Source organism: Lygodium microphyllum, chromosome 18 (genome assembly GCF_053477565.2).
Source record: "Lygodium microphyllum isolate KBCC chromosome 18, Lygodium_microphyllum_v1.1.10, whole genome shotgun sequence".
Lineage (NCBI taxonomy): Eukaryota > Viridiplantae > Streptophyta > Polypodiopsida > Schizaeales > Lygodiaceae > Lygodium > Lygodium microphyllum.
The window spans coordinates 27,442,197-27,464,755 of record NC_141152.1 but is presented as its reverse complement, the minus strand read 5'-3'; the positions used below and the strand labels follow the sequence as shown (position 1 = coordinate 27,464,755).

Genomic DNA, 22,559 nt, shown 5'->3' with positions numbered 1-22,559 from the left:
TAAGCAGGTGGTACTATGTCTTCCTCTTCCGGGTCTCGGCTTGTAAATTTAAGCCTTCTGATAGATGCCCTTGAGTCCCCACATGCATGACCAGACATGGATTCTTCTCCAATGTCTTGGGTCGCCTGTGCAGTGTTGCTCAAGGTACATCTCTCGTCAGGACTGTCATAACTAGCCATTCTTGCTATTATAGCTTGATGTTGTTGCTTTCCGCTTTGACTAGATGCAATCTGAATACAATACGTATGTGTTTTTGCAGTGTGGCCTTTTTGCCCTTGTTGGCTAGATGGGGCCATTGAGGTTCTAGGGTCTCTGTTTGTCTCTATTCGAGCACGAGCTTTTGGTTGCTCTTTTACAAGGGAGAATCCATGCTCGTGTAGAGCCATTTCTACACTAGGGTTCAATTTGAAGGACCTGTCATAGCGCACATTTTCTCTCCAACCTACTCGAGGAAGGTGCGGAGGGGGCAGAGCCCCCTCTACGGGGGTCCCGGGGGGGGGGGGGGGGGGGGGGGGGGGGGGGGGGCAGTCCCCCCAGCCCGCAGGGCCGTTACGGTAAACACCATGCGCAAGTTGGAGGACGATTTATAGCCAAATTTTGAACTACTTGCTCTCAGTTTCAACCTAGTGATCGATCTATGATATGGCTTCGGCTCTGTATGGTTTCTCAGTTAATTTCACTATCTTCAGGTTAAAATTTGAGAAAATCTAAATTTGGCCTAATAGGTCCAAATTGCAGGGTCCAAGTGGGTCACTCGGACGGGCCAAGGGGGGCTGAGTTCAAACGATTTGAACGAATTCAGACGAGGTCACTCGGGCGGGCCGAGGGCCGAATTTGAGTCTCGGACGGGTCGTTCGGGCGGGCCGAGGCCAAATGCGCCACGTGGCAAAAAGTTTTGACTTGGACGGCCGAATGGGTTGACTCGGACGGTTTTTTCCTCGGATGGTCTGAAGCCGACTAGGGTTAGGCCGAGTGGACCGGGTGGTCCGAGGGCCGAGTCTGGGCCTCGGACCAAAGTCAACGTGACTCGAATGCGCCGAACGTTGCGCATGTTTCTTAGCCAAAGCTCGCAAAATTCGTTGTGCAAGGCGCTGGGGGTCTTCCCCCTTGTCGAGCAACTCCAGATTGGTCCTACTATTGTAGGGGGAGGTGTAGAATTACCTGGGCTAGCCAAAGATCTCCCTGATGCCAAGATTGAAGTGGATTTCCTCACCAAGCTTTCCTCTTCTCTCCTGCTCTTCTAAAACCCTTCAATGCAGAATGTGGCATTTCTTGTCACTTCTGGCCTTTATACCCTCTTCCGGGTATGGCATTGGCACCCCCAATAACTCGCTTACCGACCTTAGGCATCATAAGTAAGTTTTTTTTTTCCACATTTGCACGATTCTTGCCCTGTTTCTACCCTGTTTTGCAACAGTAACCCTAATGCTTATTTTCTTTGTTTTTCTTTGTTTTCTCCTACTCTAATGCATCCAAATCACAAAGTAAATACCTACACTACTCCATCTCTCAACATGAATCTCAAGAAAAACAACAAACCTACTTGCCAAGGAGATCGAATACCATCTTCAACCCCCTTGCTTCCTACCTATCTCAAGCACCGGTTCGGGGAAAACCCTACTCCAATGCTCGATTCGAAGCGCGCAAGCGCTCAAGGCTTGAATCCGTTGGTCCCGGCAACAGAACCAAAATGTGGGAGTGTTCACTCAACCGCCAAGACCCACTGACCACTTATTGTTTCAAGCATTCCAAGCCAAGCACTAATGGCTACCTCTCACATAACCGACGTGCCATCCATATCTACAGGTGTAGTGAGCTTACCTCCGTGCCGTTTGAGCTACCTCCTCTCCCGTGCACTCCGGTAGCTCCACGATCCAAGTGCAAGCTTCAAGCAAGCTCCATCCTCAAGCTCCACTCTCCAAGCTCCATTGCCGCAAGCAAGAGAAGAGAAGAGAAGAGAAGAGAAGAAGAGAGGAGAAGATGGAGAGCTTCTCCTCCTCGGTCCCTCACCCTCACACACTCACTCCCTCACACTCTCACACTCCCTCTCTCAAGCACAAGCTCAAGCAAGCAAGAACAAGAAGAAGAAGAAGAAGAAGAGAGCTACTTTTGGCCACACACAAGAATATGCTTCTCATTCACTTTTCAACTTTATATACAAAACCCTAAATCCCTTTTGGGCGGTCATCCCCTTTTCCCCTTTTTACATGGCCGGCCATAGCCTAGGCCATTTTTCCCATTGTCCTTCTATCTTCCTAGCTTCCTTTCCACCGCCCATCTACATTTACAAATTGCACAGGTGAGAGCCCGGCGCTCTTTTACAAGATTTCAGGGTGCGCCTTTTTATTTAAAATGCGCCTTTCCCCTTTTGTATTTGCCTTGGACTTTTAAGGTTGCCCTTGCACTTTTGGCCTTTTCTCCTATTCTTTCTTCAATCGGGCTACCTTTTTTCCGCCTTTGCCCTGCGTCTTTTTTATTTCCTTTTGCTTTCTTCGTGTTGAGGTTAACAGGGCTATAGCTCGCAATCTCAAGGCTACCAATTGTATGATACTATTAATCAGGATGTCTACATGAGTTGTGATGTTCGGTTCGTGGAGGTTCTAGCTCTATAGGGGGGTGAGGACCACCCTGTACTTGGAGATCTTGATGATAGCTGGGCCCTAGCAATTATTCCTCTCGAGCTTGTGTCTCTTGAGGACTAGGTAGGGCCACACATGCAGGTGCCATGTGGTAGTAGTCAAACTGCATCAACAGTCGGAATGCATTAGTTGGCTACATTAAATGCAACCGACCTAATCATTTTTAGGCATTATTTTCAGCCTATAAATAGGCTATGTTTTTAGCAGTATTTGGCAATTGTGTCTCACATATTTTAGCCTGCAGACTGCGGAGATTGCTCTTGGGGCTGATGGAGATCGAGACCCCCAAGGTGGAGACATATGCAGATGTTCTCTCTGCACCTATGTATAATTCTGCATCCTTATACTGCATTCTTCACTGCAAATTTTATGTGTTTCACTATCTCTTTCACTCTCTTTCTTCTCTCTATGGTTCACTCTTTGTCTCGGTCATTCGCTTTCGCATTGCTTCACTCTGACAACATTGAGCTCGACTCTCAAAATAATATTACAAATAATTATGCATCCACAATATTAATAGAAAAATATTTTTCGCATACTGTAAGTGGCCTAAGAGAGTTAATCCTTTGAATATTCTTGATTTCCAACTTTATTTGCCTTTTTTCTTTTGCTATTTTAGACATTCCTGTTTATGGCTTTCTATTGGCTGCTTTTGCCACCTTTAATTTTTCGTGGTTAACATCATACCACATAAAAAGCCATTTTGAGTGAATCAACTCTATGGTTAGACTAATATTATGCCTTGCTCTCTTGAGGAAAAAGCAAAGAAACAAAAAGGGTCTTAAAGAATAGAGGAGAAATAAGAGGCTTCTACTCACATAGTCAACATATCCTTAATGAATAATATTATATGAGAAGTAAAGGAGGTAGTTTGGAAGAAGAAGTTGTGGATCCAATGCAAAAGTCAATTGTGCAAGCTAACAATGTCATTGTAATAAAGAAAGATACTTGGGAGCTAGTGGATTGGCTAGCCGAAAGGAAGATTATTAACACCAAAGCGAGTCTAGATGGTAAAGTACAAGGCAAATGGGACCTTAGAAAATTATAAAGGTAGATTAGTAGCTCAAAGATATCTTCAGGTTGAAGAATCTAATTTTCAAAAACTATAGAAATGACCACTATTTGCAAAGTACTTGTAGTGCAAGTTAGAAGAAGTTGTTATTTTACAACATGCATGTTACATCAACATTCTTGAATGATGACCCCAAGGAGGAGGTATGCATAGCTGACCCACCTAGATTTGAGAGCCCCCTTCAAACAACAATGTTTGTAAGCTAAAAAAGGCACTAAATGGGCTAAAATAAGCCCTTAGAGTATGGTACTAGTAGATAGATGAGTTCTTTTTAAACTTCAAAAGATATACCTTAGTTGTTTACTTATATATTTATAAGGATGGGAAACAATTTGTAGTGATTGTTTGATATGTGGATGAGCTTCTTATTACAAATGACTATGGAATATTATCCATTAGACATAAAGGCTTTGAATACTAAGTTTGAAATCATAGATTTAGGCTTGATGCACTATTGTTAAGGGATTGAATCTAGCAAGAGCCAAGAAAGATCTTTATCTCTCAATAGATGTATAAATGGGAAAACTTGAAAACATTTGGCATGATCAATTGCAAGGAGATAGTTACACATATGGAGGTCAATGTGAAGTTATCCATTGAGGACACGTCACTATTAGCAGACATTGGGAGGTACAAAATTTGGTTAGTAATCTTATTTATTTGTGTAAGACCAAACCAAATATCACTTTTGTTATTGGTATATTGAGCAAGTAGCAAGTTCTCAAAACAAGAGTCATGCAAATAGTTGAAAATTTGGATGTAGGTGCTCAAATGCTCAACTATTTTAAGGGAGTCTCAAATATTTCAAGGGAGCTCTTCATTATAGCATCACATATAGTTTTAGAATTTCTTCAGCTAGGAATAGTAATCTGAGTTGGGTAGGATAGTGATTCAAAGAAATTAGTTTCCTATTATAGTTTATTTTAGATTTAGTAATTTTTAGTTGAATTAGTAAGAAGCAACTAATAGTGCCATTGTCTTCTATCAAGGCTAAGTACAAGGTAGCTTATATTTGCTACATGCGAAGCATGGTAGTTGAGGAGAACCTATGGCACATGGGAGTGCAAGATGATGGGCCAACTATGTGGAGACGTGACAATAGGATTAGAATCACCATTACCAAGAATTGAGTGTTCCATGTGCACACCAAACATATAGAGATTCATTACCCTAAATACACGATTTGACTAATAGGATAGTGGAGTCGATCTATTACCTCTCCATTTGAGGGATAATGGAGCAAATATCTTCATCGAGACACTTACAATGTATTTTTTGCAAGGACGAGTGATGGTGCTCAAGGCCCCATTTATGAGGACAAGTCGTGGTTGAGCCCTATGTTGACTTGTATATCAAAGGATATCTATGTGACTGAATGGTAGGAGGTGACTTTTGTGGGTCTAGCCTGCAAGCTAGATGGAGTAGTTAAGTTGGTAGCAACTCCAAGTACACAACATTGAGTCATGGGGTGTGGAAGTCATCAAGGATCCTTATTGTGAGTCCATGGCTAAGAGGTCCCAAGGGGGCCTGTGGCCCTATGGCCCCCTTGGTGGGGTTCAGGGGCAATGCCCTTGACTCAATGGGCAAAGGGAGTATTCCGTAGCCAAATAATGAAGGTTAATAATATGGTATGTCAATCAAGCTGACCGACCATCTTCATAGGCTATTAAAAGTAGGCCCTCAAAAAAGTATGATCATTTATCCATTCTCCTTATCAAAGTTCATCTAGCAAGGTTCAAGTTTTTCTTGTAGATTATATCTAGATTGCCATTTAAGATTCACTACGGAAGTAGAAGGGTGGATAGAGCCATCATCGTATCATTTTTTTTCCAATCAAAGGAATCTCAAAAATTTTCCAATTAAAGGAATCTCAATTTATCTCTAATTTGTTTTATATTCCCTAGAAAATGCTCACATTTGTTTGCTTCCTTGTGTAAATTTGCAAGCCTATTCTAAGATGCTAATATGTCTCCATGTCGAAGTAAAGGGTCTTCTTTGTACATGTCAAATTTATTATGCAATGCATTGTGGATATCAAGGGCCTTTCTTGGCATCAAACTCCTCAACAATTCACATTGTAAAGGCAAGAATGATGTCATGAACAAGATTTCCAAACAAATGATTGTCCACTCTTTTTAGATGTTTTAAGCTAGAGTCCATGGTACAACCTATGTGATTGGTTTGTAGAGTTCGCATGTGATGGACTCAAATAAAGAGGATGAAGATTATGTCCCAAATGATCGTAGGGACGATGATGACAATGAAAATGAGAGAAAGGGGATGATGAGGATGGGAATAATGATGACAATGATGAGTTTTGGGATACTTTGTAGATTCACTATGTTATATACTCGAGAGCCAAGGAGGACACTTCGCATGTGAATTTGTATAATTAGATTCATCATTTTGTGGTGATCCTCAACCTTATGTAACATATCTATAATTCCATTGGATATGTTGGAATTACAAAGACTATCAAAATGCTAGAACCTTTGGTGGTAGTTGACTTTTTTGTGCATTAGAATTTGAGGTGTGTTTTAAAACTATGGAATGCTAGAAGTTTTAGTGTTATTTTGAAAATTGTAGCATGTGTGCAATTTAAGACTTTTAATGATGATTATACAAAAAATTTCAAAATCCAAGAATTGCTTTGCTAGAGTACTTTCATGTATATAATCACCATTATTTGGTCCACATATAATAGTGATTCCAAGATACATCAAGTCTATATGAAGGCAAGGACCAAAGGTTTGGTTCCATCACAAAGTAGTGATTGAGCTTTGAGGTTTGGTTCCATCACAAAGTAGTGATTGAGCTTTGAGTATCACATGATTCTTTTTCATCTCCTTTTTATCACGAGTCACACTTTCCTCTCTTCTCAATTCCTTTGTGCCCTTTTAATGGCATCTCTTTTGGGGGATGAGTGTAAGAATTGCATCTGAAGTTGGTAGTGTGGGTTTTCTTTGTGGAGAGTAGATTTACACACATTACAAGTGCAAGAAGGTTTATCTTAGAATATTGAAACACAACTATCTCCCCAACCACACATAGTATGAGCACCAATGTTATACGAACAAAAGAACAACTCACAATTAACTAAGCAAGATCCTTAACACATTTCAAGTTGATGACCTCACCCTTGCCACTTTTTGGCCAAGGTATGAAGGAAACTCCTTGTTTAGGTTTGAATATGGAACTTCACATGTTTGATACCTTCTTCCTCTTTGCCTAACTTGGGCATGGCAACTCTTTAGCTCCTTCTTATGATTGCAATGCTTGAAAAAAACTTCTTTTGTTCTTCCACATCAACCTCTTCTTGTTCTCATCTATGACCTTCTACTCTTTTAGGTCTAATTGGCTACTATGCCACACTTGATTGGTCTTCTAATCTTCTTGGTTTGTGACTGGCCTTCTACTCTTCCACATGAACCTCTTCTTGCTCTCTTTTAAGCTATGAACCTTAAGCTTTTATGTTCCTTACAATATGCTACATTTTGGCGATGTTTTTTTGCCTGAATCTACATTAGGGTGTCATCGATGATGCCAATGTCCATGTTGTCAAATCTAGCATCTCTCCAAGGTGCTTCATAACATAGATATCACCTTAGCCTTCATAAGCCTTAGGCTTATGCACAAGTCCTTGTTCATATGCCCCAAAATCACATATGTAATCATAATGCATTGCCCATAACAATATTAGAAGTTATTCTCCCTTAAAATTCCTAAGGATGCATATGCAAAAAGTAAACATCCCTCCCTCTATTGCAACCTTACAACATTAGTGAGAATGCCTTGAACTTGTTTTGAGAACCAATAAATTCAATGGATTTTAGAAACAAGTCTTGTCATCTCTCCTTATAGAAAAATAACAACTTGCAAAATAGCTTAATTGCATTGCTTCCTTCATGCAACATTGTCCTTGTTGCTTCTTCCATCCTCATGTTCTCTCATAGTCCTTGACACTGGTAAAGCCCTACACTACAATATAATGGCAAAAACTTGTCAAAGTCCTTCAAACCAAAGATAAGCCCTGCACACCTATCACAAAGAAAATTTGAATTTCAAAGGCTAATTTATTCCATTTCCTTTGTGTCCTAGAGCACAAAACTTGTTTTTTTTTCCTTATTGTGGTATAGTCACGTGTGTCCTTGTATCTCTTGTTAAATAATTTAGCATACCAAAAAATACTTCACAATGATATCCAAACAAATTGACTAAGTCTAATATTGGAACTTTGATCCACTTCGACGCCTAAATAGATCCATGCATATTTCTTTTGTTGGCATTACTGGCCTCTAAGGGTGTGATATAATTGGCCCCTCAAGTTGCTTATGGTAACACATTGTGAGGCACCCAACTCAAAAATCTAAAAGATTGGGTGCTACTTCCTTACACACTAAAACCATCAAAGCATACCAAAAAGATGGTTGTGGCCTAATGGTTAAGCCAATTGTGTTTTACATCAATGGTGGGCTTAAACCCCATTCGATGCAATGTTCTTTAATACATTTATCTTTACGTTCAATATATTTTGTAGTTGGAAAAGGCGATCTCCCAACATGTATACCAACTAGTTCCCCTATGGGTACTATATTGACATAGTTTGGGGAGTTGTGAATGGAGCTCATCAAGAGGAGTTGTCCACACCATCATTTCAATTTTTTCTCTACAATTTTCTGAGTTGGAGGGTTGATTTGATCGGTTGAGGTTGGGTACCCGCCTACATAGCTTGGGACACAGCAAGCTAGTTTGGGACCCCACCATGATATAGTTGATGTTGTTGAGTTTCCATTGGCCATGTGTTGCTTTAATCTTGGAAATTGCAATTTTTGAGCATAAAAGTGCAAGTTTCTAACCAACCTTGAAACTCCCATACTTAGTGTTGTTTTGTCACATGTCACTATGTTCCTTCATTTTTCCGGACGGGTAGAGGTTTCCTATGGATATGTAACTATCCCTTGGGAAAGCCGATGGGATGTAGCCCAAGTGGTTTGAGTGTGTGGGTGTGCACATGGGTGAGTGAGTTAAAACCTTGAAGACAACCTCAAGCCATCTTGCATGTTTCAAATTTCAGGCCTTCTCTATGAGATTTAAAAAAACTATACCTAAGAAAGGAAACGATGATGTGTGGAGTATTGATCCACTTTCCTATCTTCTTTTTGTTGGTAACATATACCTACTTTGGACCATATATTTTGCTCAAAGCAGTAGACGCTGGAGCCACTGGCCTTCTGACACGTGGTTGGCAAGGAAGCACGCAAAACTGGATAGCGGAGCAGGACCGACGACGTGGTCAAAAAGAAAAAAGTGCCAAAAAGCCGCGCCCGCGTCGCTGGACACGTGGCATCCCAAAGAGCTCGAGCCTCGAATCCTACTGGCTGAAAAATGCGCTTTATCGGCGCGGCAAACCCAAAAAAAGGCCCCGAAAAGAGCGACCGTTATTTGCCGGTCGCATGCCGGTTTCCTGCGAGGGGTACATGGGGTGTGTTGACCGGCAAACCGGCAACGAATTCAAGTTGCCACGCAAGCGGCCGTTCATAGCCACAAGCTTTTGGCCTTTTCCCTGCTAAATTAAGCGGGCCTGTATTTTGGCATTTTTTAAATCGTTTTCCTTTTGGGGACCCTTTCCTCTCAGGCAAGAAACTCATCGTCACAAGCTGCTTCTTCGTCTCCATAGCTAGACCAGATTCTTCGATCGCGGAGCACGCAGATCGCCATATCCAAGAAAGCGGGCCTGTTTCCTGTCTGACAAAAGAAGCCGCACCGTCGCGTACAATCTTTTCCACCACTGGTGTTCCCACAAGGTGCACTCCCCAGTCCCTTCTTTCAGTTTTCTCTTCCTTCTCCAGGTTTGCCTTGAACCTCAGCGAGGATTTCTCCTGCAGAAACTGAGTTAGGATGCTACTCTGTCTCTCTTTGAAGATCAGAGAAGGTCTTTTGCACATCCACACAGCTTGTTTCTGTTTACATCCATCGATCAAATTTCTGTGAATTCACTACGGTTAAGGTGACAACAGTTCCTTTCATTTGCAATTTCACCGTATTAGTTTTTTCCAGGAAGGAAATGAACGCCATTTTCACACACATACATGAATTTGCAAGTTTGTATTGGAGAACCAAGCAACTATACTTCTGGTAAATATGATAAGATGAATCTCTGCAGATCAAAGCTTACCTAACAAGACCTTAATGCCATCAAAGCATACTTATTTCAGGCATCCAGTAATGATGCTGGAAATGCAATGATAAAAAATGCTTTGCAGGAGGTAAGGGGCAGCTCCTGATGAGGGAAGGATGGTATGAGAACAGGCTTTCTAAGCTTACAAGGTTGCGATAGAAGCCTCCTATCACCTTTCAAAGACATGTGGAGTTCATGATCAGATTGTAAATTATGAGCACTTCTCCTGGAGTTGCAACACCCCAGGTGTGTGTTTTTACTTTCACATATGGACCCTTGACATTTTTTTGGAATGAGATTTTAAAACCAGTAGTATAGTGCACATGTTAGCAATAGTATTCACCTTAAAATTTGTATATTCATCAGTGCTTTGCACATAATGATGGATTTAAGATGAAATTTTAACTCCACAAAACCAGTCAGCATGATTTTATGACTTCCTCAGTATAGTCAACATACTGATATTTTACGGCAATGGACATGCATTGTGGGGGTGTTGTTGGGTGGTTGGGGGTGTGTGGGGGGGGGTTTGGATGGCTACTCTAGGTTTTGAGCTACTTGGCATGCTGTTTTAGATTTTGGCCAGCAAAATGCCACTTAAGGAGCACCTATTCCTTTGGAGATGCCTGATTGGTATTAATCCTTTGGTTCCTATACTTGCAACCAAAAGGATTGCTCCTACTACTTGTCATAGATGTGATGCTTTAATGAGACCTTTCCACATATTTTCTGCAGTTTTCCTTGTTCATAGGAGCTTATTTGGCATGTGTCTACTTCTCTCAGGCTCCCTTTTTGGTCTTTTGGATTTCACAAACTCTTTTGGCTCTTTGGTCCTTTCGGGTCAGTTTGAAGTTCTATGCCTTTCTTTTCTTGGGTCCACTTTTGGACCTTCTGGACTATTTGGGAACTTTGTAACTGGGCTGCCTCTTAGGCCATTTAATCTGGTGGCTACACTTCATTTTGCAGATCTCTGCACCAATCCCTTTCTAACAGCCTTGCCACTAAAATATTAGATAGACCTCATATTATCTTTCTTATGAGTGTTTTTTGAACTTTTTAGGGTGTACTCTTCTGTAGTGTTCAGTCACTTTGTATATTGAGTCCTAATACAATACTTACCACAAAAGTATGTGTGCACATGCATGCAAATACAGATGCGCACTTGTAGGTGAGTGGTGTGTGTTTTGTCTTTTGTGTGAAAGAGGGCAACATTTGCAATCTAAATATGCTTGCTTTCCCCCTGTCTAAAGTCAGGTTCAGCATTTGAAAGGTCTTTTTGAATGTTTTGAGGCTCCCAAAGCTGTTGGCATGGCCTACTCTAGGTCTTGGGCTATTTGGTATGCAGCTTTAGTTTTTGGCCATCAAATTGTCACTTGAGGAGCACCTATTCCTTTGGAAATGCATGATTGGTGTTATTTTCTCATGTTCTATGCATTCCACTAGAAGGATTGGTCATGCTACTCATCTTAGTTGTGACAACTACGGTCTCTTTTTTTCGGCTTGACGCGATCAGAGTTGAGCCCATCCAAGTCTCCAGTCTTGTCAGAATGACTATACTCCTTGTAGGGTTAGTCCTTGACTAAATGACAAGCTGTACATATAGAGGAAATCCAATGAGACTGCTTTTGTGCATAAAGTACTGGTTAAGAATAAAAACTGAATAAGCAAGATCTGTGTGGGTGTGAGTGAGCCATAGGAGCTTTCCCACTACCTAACAACAGCTATGCTTGTTGAAGGGAGGAGCATCAGAGTCCTTAATTAGCTTCACAATAGGGGTGGCCACTTGAGTGCAGCGTGAGGAAAGAACTAATTGACTTACTGAAGGGCATACTTTTTACTGTGGCATAAAGACGTCTTGCAAATGCTGCCCAACTTCAATGCCCAAGAAATAAGAGAGAAGGCCAAGGTTGGTGATCTTGGAAGTAGAGCTTAATTGTGCCTTTAGATGTGCAATGGTAGCTTAATTTAAGCTTGCAATTAGTAGATCATCAATTTTTAACAGCATATAGCTAACCCCTTGTGGAAGATCACATGTAATGATTTGGACCATAAGGGAAGAATGGAAACTGTGAAAAAATAAGAAGTCATCCTTTTTCTAGAACCAAGACCAAGGTGCTTGCTTGAGCCCATAAAGAGCTTTTCACAATCTGAATACCTTTCCTCACAGCCTGGAATAAAGAATCCAAGCGGCTTTTCCACCTATGCTTTCTTATCAAAAAAGCCATTTATAAAAGCACTCTTAACATCAGAGCAACATGGAAAGGAAGAATGGGCCCTTGGAACATCAAAATGCCATCTCAAAATGAGAGAGATGGGAAACATGATACACATTCCCAGCATGGGAACATTCCAGTTGCATTTTCCAACAATGTTCCAATGTTGGAAAGCTCCCCAACTAGGAAATGCTATCAAAGACATGGTGTTCTTGGCAAGGGACTTGATGGTCATTTTGTGGGAGACTACACTCATTGCTTGCTTCGCCTTTGTCTCTATTCCAAGTGTGGATGCCTCCATCTCCCACTTCACCTGCTACAGCTTGCCATTTCTTCTCTCTCTCTCTCTCTCTCACGCATGTTTTTCATCTTTCCTCGTTCCAGATGAGAAACACACCATCATTGTATGTATTGCTTTGGTCTCATAGGCCACATTGGCCTTTTAGAGACGTTAATATACTCTCTCTCTCTCTCTCTCTCTCTCTCTCTCTCACGCGGACATGTGTGTGCGAGTCACCAAGGTCCAAAATCATCAAGTTTCTGAACATACAAGCTATGTCCGTATGGGTGCAGGAGTACCCCTGATAAGGTGCATGCTCATTTTTCGGGGAGGAAGGAAAAGAGGTGTGCTCTTGCACACGATTGATGCCTCAAAATAGGCACCAGTTTGAGATGGGTGTGGTAGACCTAGATGCCTTGGCTCGATCAAGGCAACATGTGGCCACCATTGATCTTGCCACACATATTCCACAGCTAGCATTGGATGCATCCGCATCGAGATGGGCTATAGCTACACCCTCATCCTCTCATGCCTAGAGCACGTTCGAGATTGTTGCCCCATCATCTACTTCTACTGCACCTTGTTTTGACAACATGGAAACTTTGAAGCTTCATGGGACCCACAAAAGGAGGAGACTGATGCTACCATCGCTTGCTACTTCTAACGTGATCACGTTGCCTTTCATGTTGTGAGGTAATTTTAAAACTAATAAGTTTTAGGGGAAAGATGAGCAAGTGTCATGTTGGTGGATCATGGTGGGAAGGCTGATGTTTGGCCTAGTACTATGTGCAACACCCACGTTCTTGGCACCCATGGAAGGTGATAATACTTGATAGAAGGTGGATGTAGGCATCTACACAAATTGTGTGGCCATTTAAGTGATGTTCAAGGCTTGATACACTTGGGATGGATACCCTTGTGTGTAGGTCCCCATGGGTGCTTGATTTGGGGGATATACCCCCACCACTGGTGCACCTCTACCATTTGGATGTGGGATAGGAATGGAACCTATGTGGGAATGAATATGAGGAGTAAATGGGATAGGTGGGATCTATAAATATGTGATGTACCAAAAGCTAAATCTTGCAATTGAATGAGAGAAGTTACCTTGTCTTCTTGCTCTTGAACCATCTTTATTGACGTTCACATGCTGGTATATGTATGGGCCAAGGTTATCATGAATACTTGCATCCATGGCCCACATATGAGACAAAGTAAACAAAGAAGGATCAGCTGAATGTAAAATTTGCATCCAGGCAGAAATGTAGCAAATCTGACATAAAACCTCAGCAGTAGCAAGGCATAGTCACAGGGGGTGCAGGGGACACGGGCCCGGAACGCAAGGATCCCGTCTTGAAACATGGGACCCGTTCCCAATGTGTCCCAAAAAGGGTGTGTTTCCATGCAGTGGTTTGTCACAAGGGGACGCGTTCTGGGATAAGCGGGATAGGGGGGACGTGTGGGATGGGACACAGGGGACGCCACATGTCATAGGGTTTTTACTATTTGCATTGTTTCTTGTAGTCTTTAGTCCACTAGTTTTATTGTTTCTCAGCTTGTACTGCTTCTTGTAGTCTTTAGTTCGAGGATTCACTATTTGGTAGTTACTGCTGGGACACTAGTCTTTATGTCATATGGCATTTATGATTCCCTAGTTTTAACTTTATATTGTTTCTTGTTCAGTGTTTACTGTTGGACTTCAGTCTTTAAGTCGCATAACATTTCTCAATCACCGTTTGGCATTGACAATTATTGCTTTTACCCTTCAATTTGAGTATTCATTTTTATTTATGTTTCAACTTTCATGGTTCATGTATTGTTTTAAACTTTTATGGGATATTTTTAGAAGGTTTTTGAGTTAAGCTATTATATTTGTTAATGACAGAGTCAAATGCACTTCTTCAAGACGGCTCAAAATCCTGTCACAATCAGCAATATGATCAACCACAAATCTTCTATATCCATGCTCATTCAACTCTTAATTCTTCTCATAGATATCACATCCTTTAATCAACACATCATCAAGAAAGGGTAAGGTCAATTAAGGAATATACTCCCTCAAAACTTTATGCATAGCATTCATCATATGCGCCACTGAATTGGTTGCTACCTGTGGAAGCGTACACATCCTAACCAATCCAAGCGGTGTCTTCATGGTAGTGATATCCTAGCTTTCCAATGCAAGTTTGAACTGATCATATCCTGAATATAAATCACCCATAGAGTAAATTGCCACTGAATTGGTTGCTACCTGTGGAAGCGTACACATCCTAACCAATCCAAGCGGTGTTTTCATGGTAGTGATATCCTAGCTTTCCAATGCAAGTTTGAACTGATCATATCCTGAATATAAATCACCCATAGAGTAAATTTCCTTGCTCACAAATGCTTCTGCGAATTCATCCACCACTATCGGGCCTTATCCAACATTTCTTATGGTGACTTTATTAATTGGTTGTAAATGCTGTATAAACCTCAAAGCACCATTCTTCTTTGGAATAGTAAACCACCGGTTCGAATATGGAGCTGAAGAAGGCCCCAAAATCCGCATTTTGATCTTCTCGTTCAAAAGCTCCACCAGCTTAGGCAAATATGCCCCATGCACTAGAATAGGATTTAAATTCCATGGCACATGAGGTATTGTAAAGATCACCATAGGTGCAACTATGGTCGGATTAACACATTCAATTTCATCTGGCTGAAACGCAAAGGCTTTCCCATGCCTTGCTAACATCTGCAAGAAACAAGCTCTTTCTGCAGGCAAAAGGAAGCTTGTATCACCAATTTTCAGCTCTTGTAAACTTTCAGCTGTGAATTAATGTCCTACTCCATGTGGATCCCGTAAAGTAGGCTGTTGAGTCACTTTTTCAGCCAACCCATCACTTTCAGGTGGTAAAGGCAAAGCCACAGGCTTAACCTTCTTTGCAACTGTTTTATACTTTGTATCCACCCTTGCTTCAGCCTTGTTTTAAGTATTCTCTACTCCTTGCTCAGATTTTGTCTGCTGTGCCGTGAAATTTCTACATGGTATTAGAGCGCGGGGGGCTTTGAGGAGTAAAGAGTATGCGAGAGGCAAGGGCTTTAAGAGCGAAGAGGAGAAATGCCATCTACTGTATCAAGTAGCGGTGTTGGCCCATCAGGTGGTGCTGCTATTGTACCAGCAATTCAAATACTAAGGATTCATCCACCAACCTTCAACGAAGACAAGTTAGATGGTACAAACTATACTTTGTGAAAGTTTAAAATCACAACTATCCTTGATTCTTATGAGCTTTTGGAGATGGTGTTGGAGACTGACTCAAAACTACAATCCACCCTCGTCAAGTTTAAGTGTTATGATTGCAAATCTTCTACGAGCTTGGAAACGAAGGAATGCAGATGCAATATATGCCTTAGTTACAAGCTCTTTTGACAGTGTTTGGACCTTGATTCAACACACAACCAAGGCATCAGAGGCTTAGAACGTACTGAGGAGTTTGTAAACGCCCCGAACAACGTAGTATGCTTAACAATTATGATATTTGCTTGTTTTCGAGATTTAATATAAAAGAGAATGAACACTTAAAGCTAAAAATGAAAATTACTCACAAAATTACAGCCATGAAAATGTAAAAGTAATGGAGACAAGATTGAGGGTTGAAGATGGGCAACCCCCCCCGAAGGAATGTATTTCTGCTCAACCCAAGTCCCTTAGGAAAGAGCTCAGTTACAATCAACCTGAGAGTGAGAAGAAGTAATTCTCACTCTCACAAGATCATGCAAAGATGTACAAACACACATGCATTATCTATTATGCAATGATAAGAACTGATTTCTTTACAGTATGAGAGAAGAAAAAGGGGAATTCAGCCTTTCTCCATCGTTGATCAGCAGTACATGGATAGAGCTTGCTTCTTGTAGCTAAAATGGAAAAAAGAGCTCAAGAAGGAGGTGTTGTAATGAATTTACAGGCTTGCTGTCTTGTAAAACAACAGTGATAGAAGAGGGAATATGGAGGAATTTGATAATGGAGAAGTGGGGGATGATGATGGGGATGGATGGGGCCAATTTCTGGCTATCTGTGGGTGTTGTACATGATTTTACAGCAAAGAAAAATGATGTTGAATGAAGAAAAACGAGCTCTTATTTATAGGAGAGGGGAGAGCTAGTACAAAAGGGGAAAGTGGAGTAGCACAAGACAAGTGTCCAACCACATGTCATGAGATGTGACAAGTGGTGGGACACTTGGAAACTTGTGTGACAAGTGTCTTGACACTTGTCTCTTCTCTATGGCCTTCCTTTTTGGGTTGAATATTGTCAAGAATAGAAACAACCAAATTTAGTAAGCACAGTCAGAGTACAGAATTTACTATTTTTAGAATGACATCCCTATTTTTTAGGACTAGCATTTTTAGGCTAATTCGAGGCTCCTAAAATTTAGGGACCTCCTAAAATTTAGGGATCTCCTAAAATTTAGGGACCCCCCCAATATGGGTATTATATGAAAGCTTTTTCCGTGTACATCGCAAAAATGGTATCCGAATCTTCATGTGACTTTCCTATGCAAAGAAATGTGCATTTCAAGCTTTCAGCCCACACATGCACATTATACAAGCATTTCATGATCATGCCATCTTGTTGATTGTAACTGTCTGTTCTGGTGGATCTAGCCCACACTTCAAGGCATCAATCCTTTCTGTGTGCGAGTCTAACCCTGATATGCGTGAGTTCTAGTCACAGGCGCCCAATCGGGTCATATAGGTGGAAGTGTGAACTATCTTTTCTCTAACCCACCGTGTGGGTCCACCATAACCTGTGACCACTCATCAGTGGCCAGCTCCAATGCACTTTTCTTTATATCTAATTAGTGCAAAGGAAATAAATTTAATAAATCATTATATAGACAAATTAATGAAAAAGGATACAAATTCTGTTTCTATAGAGTTGTGACAGAGTTAGTACGAAACACGAAATCAAACAAGGATTTAGAACTTGGAGAATCAACTAGGAGCAAAGAAGTTTGCTGAAGAAGAGACAGTTAAAGCATTCATCACTCGAATCAAGAATCTGCGTGATTAGATGGCTGGGATATAAAAAGCTAATGAGGAGCTAGCTCAGAGGTGTCTTTGGATTTGTCCACCAAAGTTTGATGGATTGGTAACTGCCCTAGACACTCAGGTGAGACCCCAAGCTTTGACGTTTGAGGAATTTTGTGCACTACTAACGGAGGAGTTGAGGTTTAAAGTCCGAGAAGGTAGGAGTAGTGGAGATGTTGCATTCTCCATTAATGCGAAAGGTAAAGGTGGCTTCTCTACCAACAGTAACAAAAAGAAGAAGGGTGGTAAGAAAAAATTCAAGGAGAGTGCTTCTACTGCAAGAAGAAAAACATACAATTGTAGATTGTTGTTAAGAAGGTAGATGAAAATAATGACACCGCGAAGACTAAAGGGAAGGAGATAGCCTATACGGTTGAAGTAGAGTTAGAGTTATTTATAATGATCATTGAGAAAGTGTATTACTCGGTGCAAGAGATACCTAACACTGACTCACGGGTATTGGATAGTGGTGCCTCCTATCACATGACCAACAAGAAAGGTCTATATAGTTCTATGAAGCCTCTGCAAGAATCCATCACTACAATGGTTGGGAATGATGCAAAAAGTCCTATTGCATGAGGGCACATGTACTATTTTCTTTGTTACTGCAAATGGTGAACTTAAGAATCTTTCAAATGTGTTGTATGTTCTAGAGATTAAGAGAAATCTGCTATTAGTTGCTTCTATAACTGATCTTGGCCATGAGGTGAGGTTCAGTAAGAGGTGCAGAAATTATTGATAGTGCTAACAAAGTTGTCAACAAAGAAGAAAGGAGGAACAACCTGTATGAGCTAAGTGCTCTTACAGCCACCATTGGTGTGGGCACAAGTAAACTTTGGCATGAAAGATTTGGTCACATTGGTTTTGCAGTGTTGAAGGAGATGCATAAGCAAGGCACGGTTGCTCATCTACTTGCAATAAACTAAAATGAAAGAACCATGTGAAGCTTGTATAATGGGCAAGCAACAAAGAAAGGCATTTCCATAAGAAAGCAAGAATAGAGTGAAGGCCCCTCTAGAGTTGGTGTATGTTGACTTGTGCGGTAAATTGCCTATAAAAGCCTTGGGAGGATCTTCTTATTTTATGTTGATCGTCAATGACTATAGTAGGAAGATGTGGGTGTACTTTCTTTGTAATAAGGCTCAAGTTTTTTGTAAGTTTAAAGAATGGCTAAAACTTGTTGAGAATGAAACATGGCAAAATGTGAAGAAGTTTAGAATAGATAGTAGTGGAGAGCTCAACTCAAAGGAGTTTGAAGACTTTCGTAAGAGCAAAGGGATTGAATGTCAATTGATGACGCCTCATACACCTCAGCAGAATGGCATTGTTGAAGGTTGAAATCGCACCATTGTGGAAATGGCAAGGTGCATGCTTAAGGACAAGGGATTGCCTAACCTGTTTTGGGCAGAAGCTATTAATACTGTAGTCTACATTCTTAGTCGGAGTTACTCAAAGGCTCTTAAGGGTAAAACTCCTCATGAGGCCTATTTTGGTAAGAAACCATTTGTCTCACATTTTTGAACTTTTGGATGTGAATGTTATGCATATATTCCAAAGGATAAGAGAAACAAGTTAAATCCAAAAAGCACAAAATGTATCTTCTTGGGTTATAGTGATAAGCAAAAGGCTTACACATTGTATGACCAAGAGGCAAATAAGATCATAGCGAGCCATGATGTGGTCTTTAAGGAGCAGGCACATACAGTGAAGAAGGAGAATAGAAGCTCTTCCACTTTATCATCAAGCAAAGAAGTAGTCCACTATGAACCTATCCCAAGAGCTGTTCCTACTCTCAAGGAGGAGGAAGCATTATCTTCGAATGATGAGGAAAAAGTTCACCAACGTGCAATTACACCATTGAAAAAGCCATTGCCATGATGGGTGAAGTAGCTCTATGATCTTAGCAATTCTATGCCTACTACAATTGAGGAAAAGGCAGATGGACCAAGGAGGTCACTGAGAATAGAGGAGCAAAGAAAGACTTCTTCTTACATAGTCAATATGGCCTTGATGGCTGAGATTATGAGAGAAGTAAAGGAACCAGCAGACTTGGAAAAAAGCACTCGCCGATCCAGCATGGAGAATAGCTATGCAAGCTGAGTATGGCAACATCATGAAGAATGACACTTGGGAGCTAGTGGATCGGCCAGAAAAGAGAAATATTTTTTATACCAAGTGGGTCTGGAAGGTAAAGTACTGATGGCAGCTTAGAAAAGTACAAAGTTAGATTAGTTGCATAGGTATTTTCAAAGGTTGAAGGTGTCAGAAGTGGAGCAGCGGTGGAAGCATAAACATGTGCTGAAATAAACTGCTGAAACACAAGACAAAAAGAGAAAAGAAAAGAACACGATATAGATGAGAACTCAGATGTATGCACGGGAAATGGAATCCATATATCTGAACACGAGACAGTCGCATACAACAGTGAGTCACTGGCTGCGTGGGCACTGGCACTGGCTCCTCTCTCCACAGAGTCTGCAGATGGTGAAATGAAGTGACTGACTGAGGAGGAGCCACTGAGTATAAATAGGCTGAAAAAGTGGGGAGCAAAAATGCTGGTCGGACAGCATTAAAGCTGGCCGACTGGTGTATAAAATGCCCCAATAGCATAAAATGCCACACCAGAAAAAAGCCTAAAATACCTAATAAAAATGCCCAGCCCAGATCAAGCTCAGACTCACACATGAGCTGACAAATACTCTGCTAACACCCTCTCTCAGATCATGAGTGATCTGATACAATACAATAGTACAATGAAAAGGGATCATAAACTATACAACAGAGAACCACCAAGTAGAACCATGGATACCCAAGCAGTGGGTGATCAAGCCACCACCAAGGTGCCTCGGAGAGAACCTGATGTCGATGTCGATCGTACCAAACACTTGAAAATAGAGAAGATCATAGCATGTCTCTGTGTCCATCACCAATATCTTGCAGTAGCATACAAGACCATCCTGTCAAAAATGCCCCTGAACATAGGTGACCATGGATTCCCCGCCTTTGGCCAGACCGCCAAAGTGTCCCCTCATGTGAGCTCCAGACGAAAGCCTCCCGCTCTCTGTCAAATAACCAGCTCAGCATGAACCTGGATGTCAATCCCAGCTCCAGGATTTGATTCCACCAGACTGAAGTCGATGCGTCAGGGACGTCCATCTCTGGAACCTGTGCACCTGTATAAAAGTATAGATGAGGCGCGGCTGCCCCATCTGAACACTCGCTCACACTCCCTCTCTGGCACAAGAGAGTCGTGAGGGATGACCTCATCACCACCACTAGAAAGCAGCCGAGGAAGGGGCCACCAAGCCCTTCCCGCGATCCAAAGAAGAGGATCCCTTCCGCGCCTTGGACTTCACCTTGGTCGGAGGATCGGAGTCGGAGTCTGAGGAAGGAGAGGACTCATCGGTAGAGTCAGCATCCCGCTTCGTCTTCTGCTCCTTCTTCCTGGAAGCCGCTAACTTCTTGCAGGCCTTCCGCAAATGTCCCTTCTTGCCACAGTGGTAACACTGGGCCTTCGACTTCTTCTTCCCGTCACCCCTCTCTGAAGCTACATAAGCCTCATCTCCATAATGTGCCGGAAGCCGCCCCTGTAATCTCAAGGATGCCTCATGCTTATCATCAGTGGAAGTGCACGGAGGAGCCATATGGAGAGGATAAGAAGAGAAGTAGAGAAGAGATGGAATTGAGAGAGGAAACACAGCCAAAACACAAGCACAGACTACAGAAAATGAGAGTTCACATGCAATAGAACCCAAAATCTGATCAATAGAAGACAAAATCTGCTGCAGAAAGACAAAAAATCAGTCAAAAACTGCCAAAAACAGCAAAAACGGCCTGAAGGAACAGCCACCCAGCCACGAGAGATGCTAAATCAGCAAAACGCAGGCTGTAAACTGGAGAAAACAGGTAGAAAACTGTCGCCAGCAGCTGCAGATGAAAAACGCAGGCAGCAGAGGGTGCGTAGGCAGCAGAGGGTGCGGAGGCAGCAGGCGATCGCAAAACTGCAAAAAACGCAGGCTGAAAACAGCCCCAAAACAGGTCGCCTGGCTGCGACAGCAGTCATCTGATTAGCAGGGGTACAAAACAGTCCTGAAATCAGCAAGAAAACACAGCAGAAACACAAATCCTGAAAACTGATACCATGTCAGAAGTGGAGCAGCGGTGGAAGCATAAACATGTGCTGAAATAAACTGCTGAAACACAAGACAAAAAGAGAAAAGAAAAGAACACGATACAGATGAGAACTCAGATGTATGCACGGGAAATGGAATCCATATATCTGAACACGAGACAGTCGCATACAACAGTGAGTCACTGGCTGCGTGGGCACTGGCACTGGCACTGGCTCCTCTCTCCACAGAGTCTGCAGATGGTGAAATGAAGTGACTGACTGAGGAGGAGCCACTGAGTATAAATAGGCTGAAAAAGTGGGGAGCAAAAATGCTGGTCGGACAGCATTAAAGCTGGCCGATTGGTGTATAAAATGCCCCAATAGCATAAAAAGCCACACCAGAAAAAAGCCTAAAATACCTAATAAAAATGCCCAGCCCAGATCAAGCTCAGACTCACACATGAGCTAACAAATACTCTGCTAACAGAAGGATTTGATTTTCAAGAATCATTTGCTCCAACTGCTAGAATGATCACTATTCGCACAATACTTGCACTAGCTACTCATAAGAAGTGGCGAGTTTACCAAATGGATGTCAAATCAACATTCTTGAATGGTGATCTTAAGAAGGAGGTGTGTGGCTCAGCCACTAGGGTTTGAGACCCCCCATTTTGAGAACAAAGTTTATAAGTTGAAGAAGACATTGTATGGGCTGAAACAAGCCCCTAGAGCATGGTACTAGTGGATAGATAAATTCTTTCTAGGTTTAAATTTCAAAAGATGTGCCTCAGATGCTAACTTGTATGTTTACATGCATTGTGAAAAGTCTGTAGTGACTGTCCTATACATGGACAACCTTCTTATTACAGGTGACTATGAAGATATGATCCATCAGACTCAAAAGTTTTTGAGCTTTGAGTTTGAAATGATAGACTTGGGCTTGTTGTACTATTATTTGTTGGGTATTTGACTCACGCCTCACTTATGCCTA

The 22,559-nt window shown here is 41.7% G+C and overlaps 1 protein-coding gene across 5 annotated transcripts in view; it reads left to right on the top strand.

The window, feature by feature from the left end:
• The first annotated feature begins 9,313 nt into the window (after positions 1 to 9,313).
• The window catches only part of LOC148020703 (uncharacterized), a 75,454-nt gene continuing 62,208 nt past the window's right edge, over positions 9,314 to 22,559 (top strand). For 2 of the 5 annotated variants that reach the window (XM_087698498.1, XM_087698500.1), the window contains exons 1-3: positions 9,315 to 9,515; positions 9,597 to 9,718; positions 9,975 to 10,135. In XM_087698498.1, the coding sequence (XP_087554624.1) occupies positions 10,103 to 10,135 (33 nt within the window). In that variant the 5' untranslated portion in view covers positions 9,315 to 9,515; positions 9,597 to 9,718; positions 9,975 to 10,102. Of the gene's footprint in view, positions 9,516 to 9,596; positions 9,719 to 9,874; positions 10,136 to 22,559 lie in introns of all 5 variants that reach the window. The other 3 variants (XM_087698496.1, XM_087698499.1, XM_087698502.1) reach the window with 3 other exon arrangements.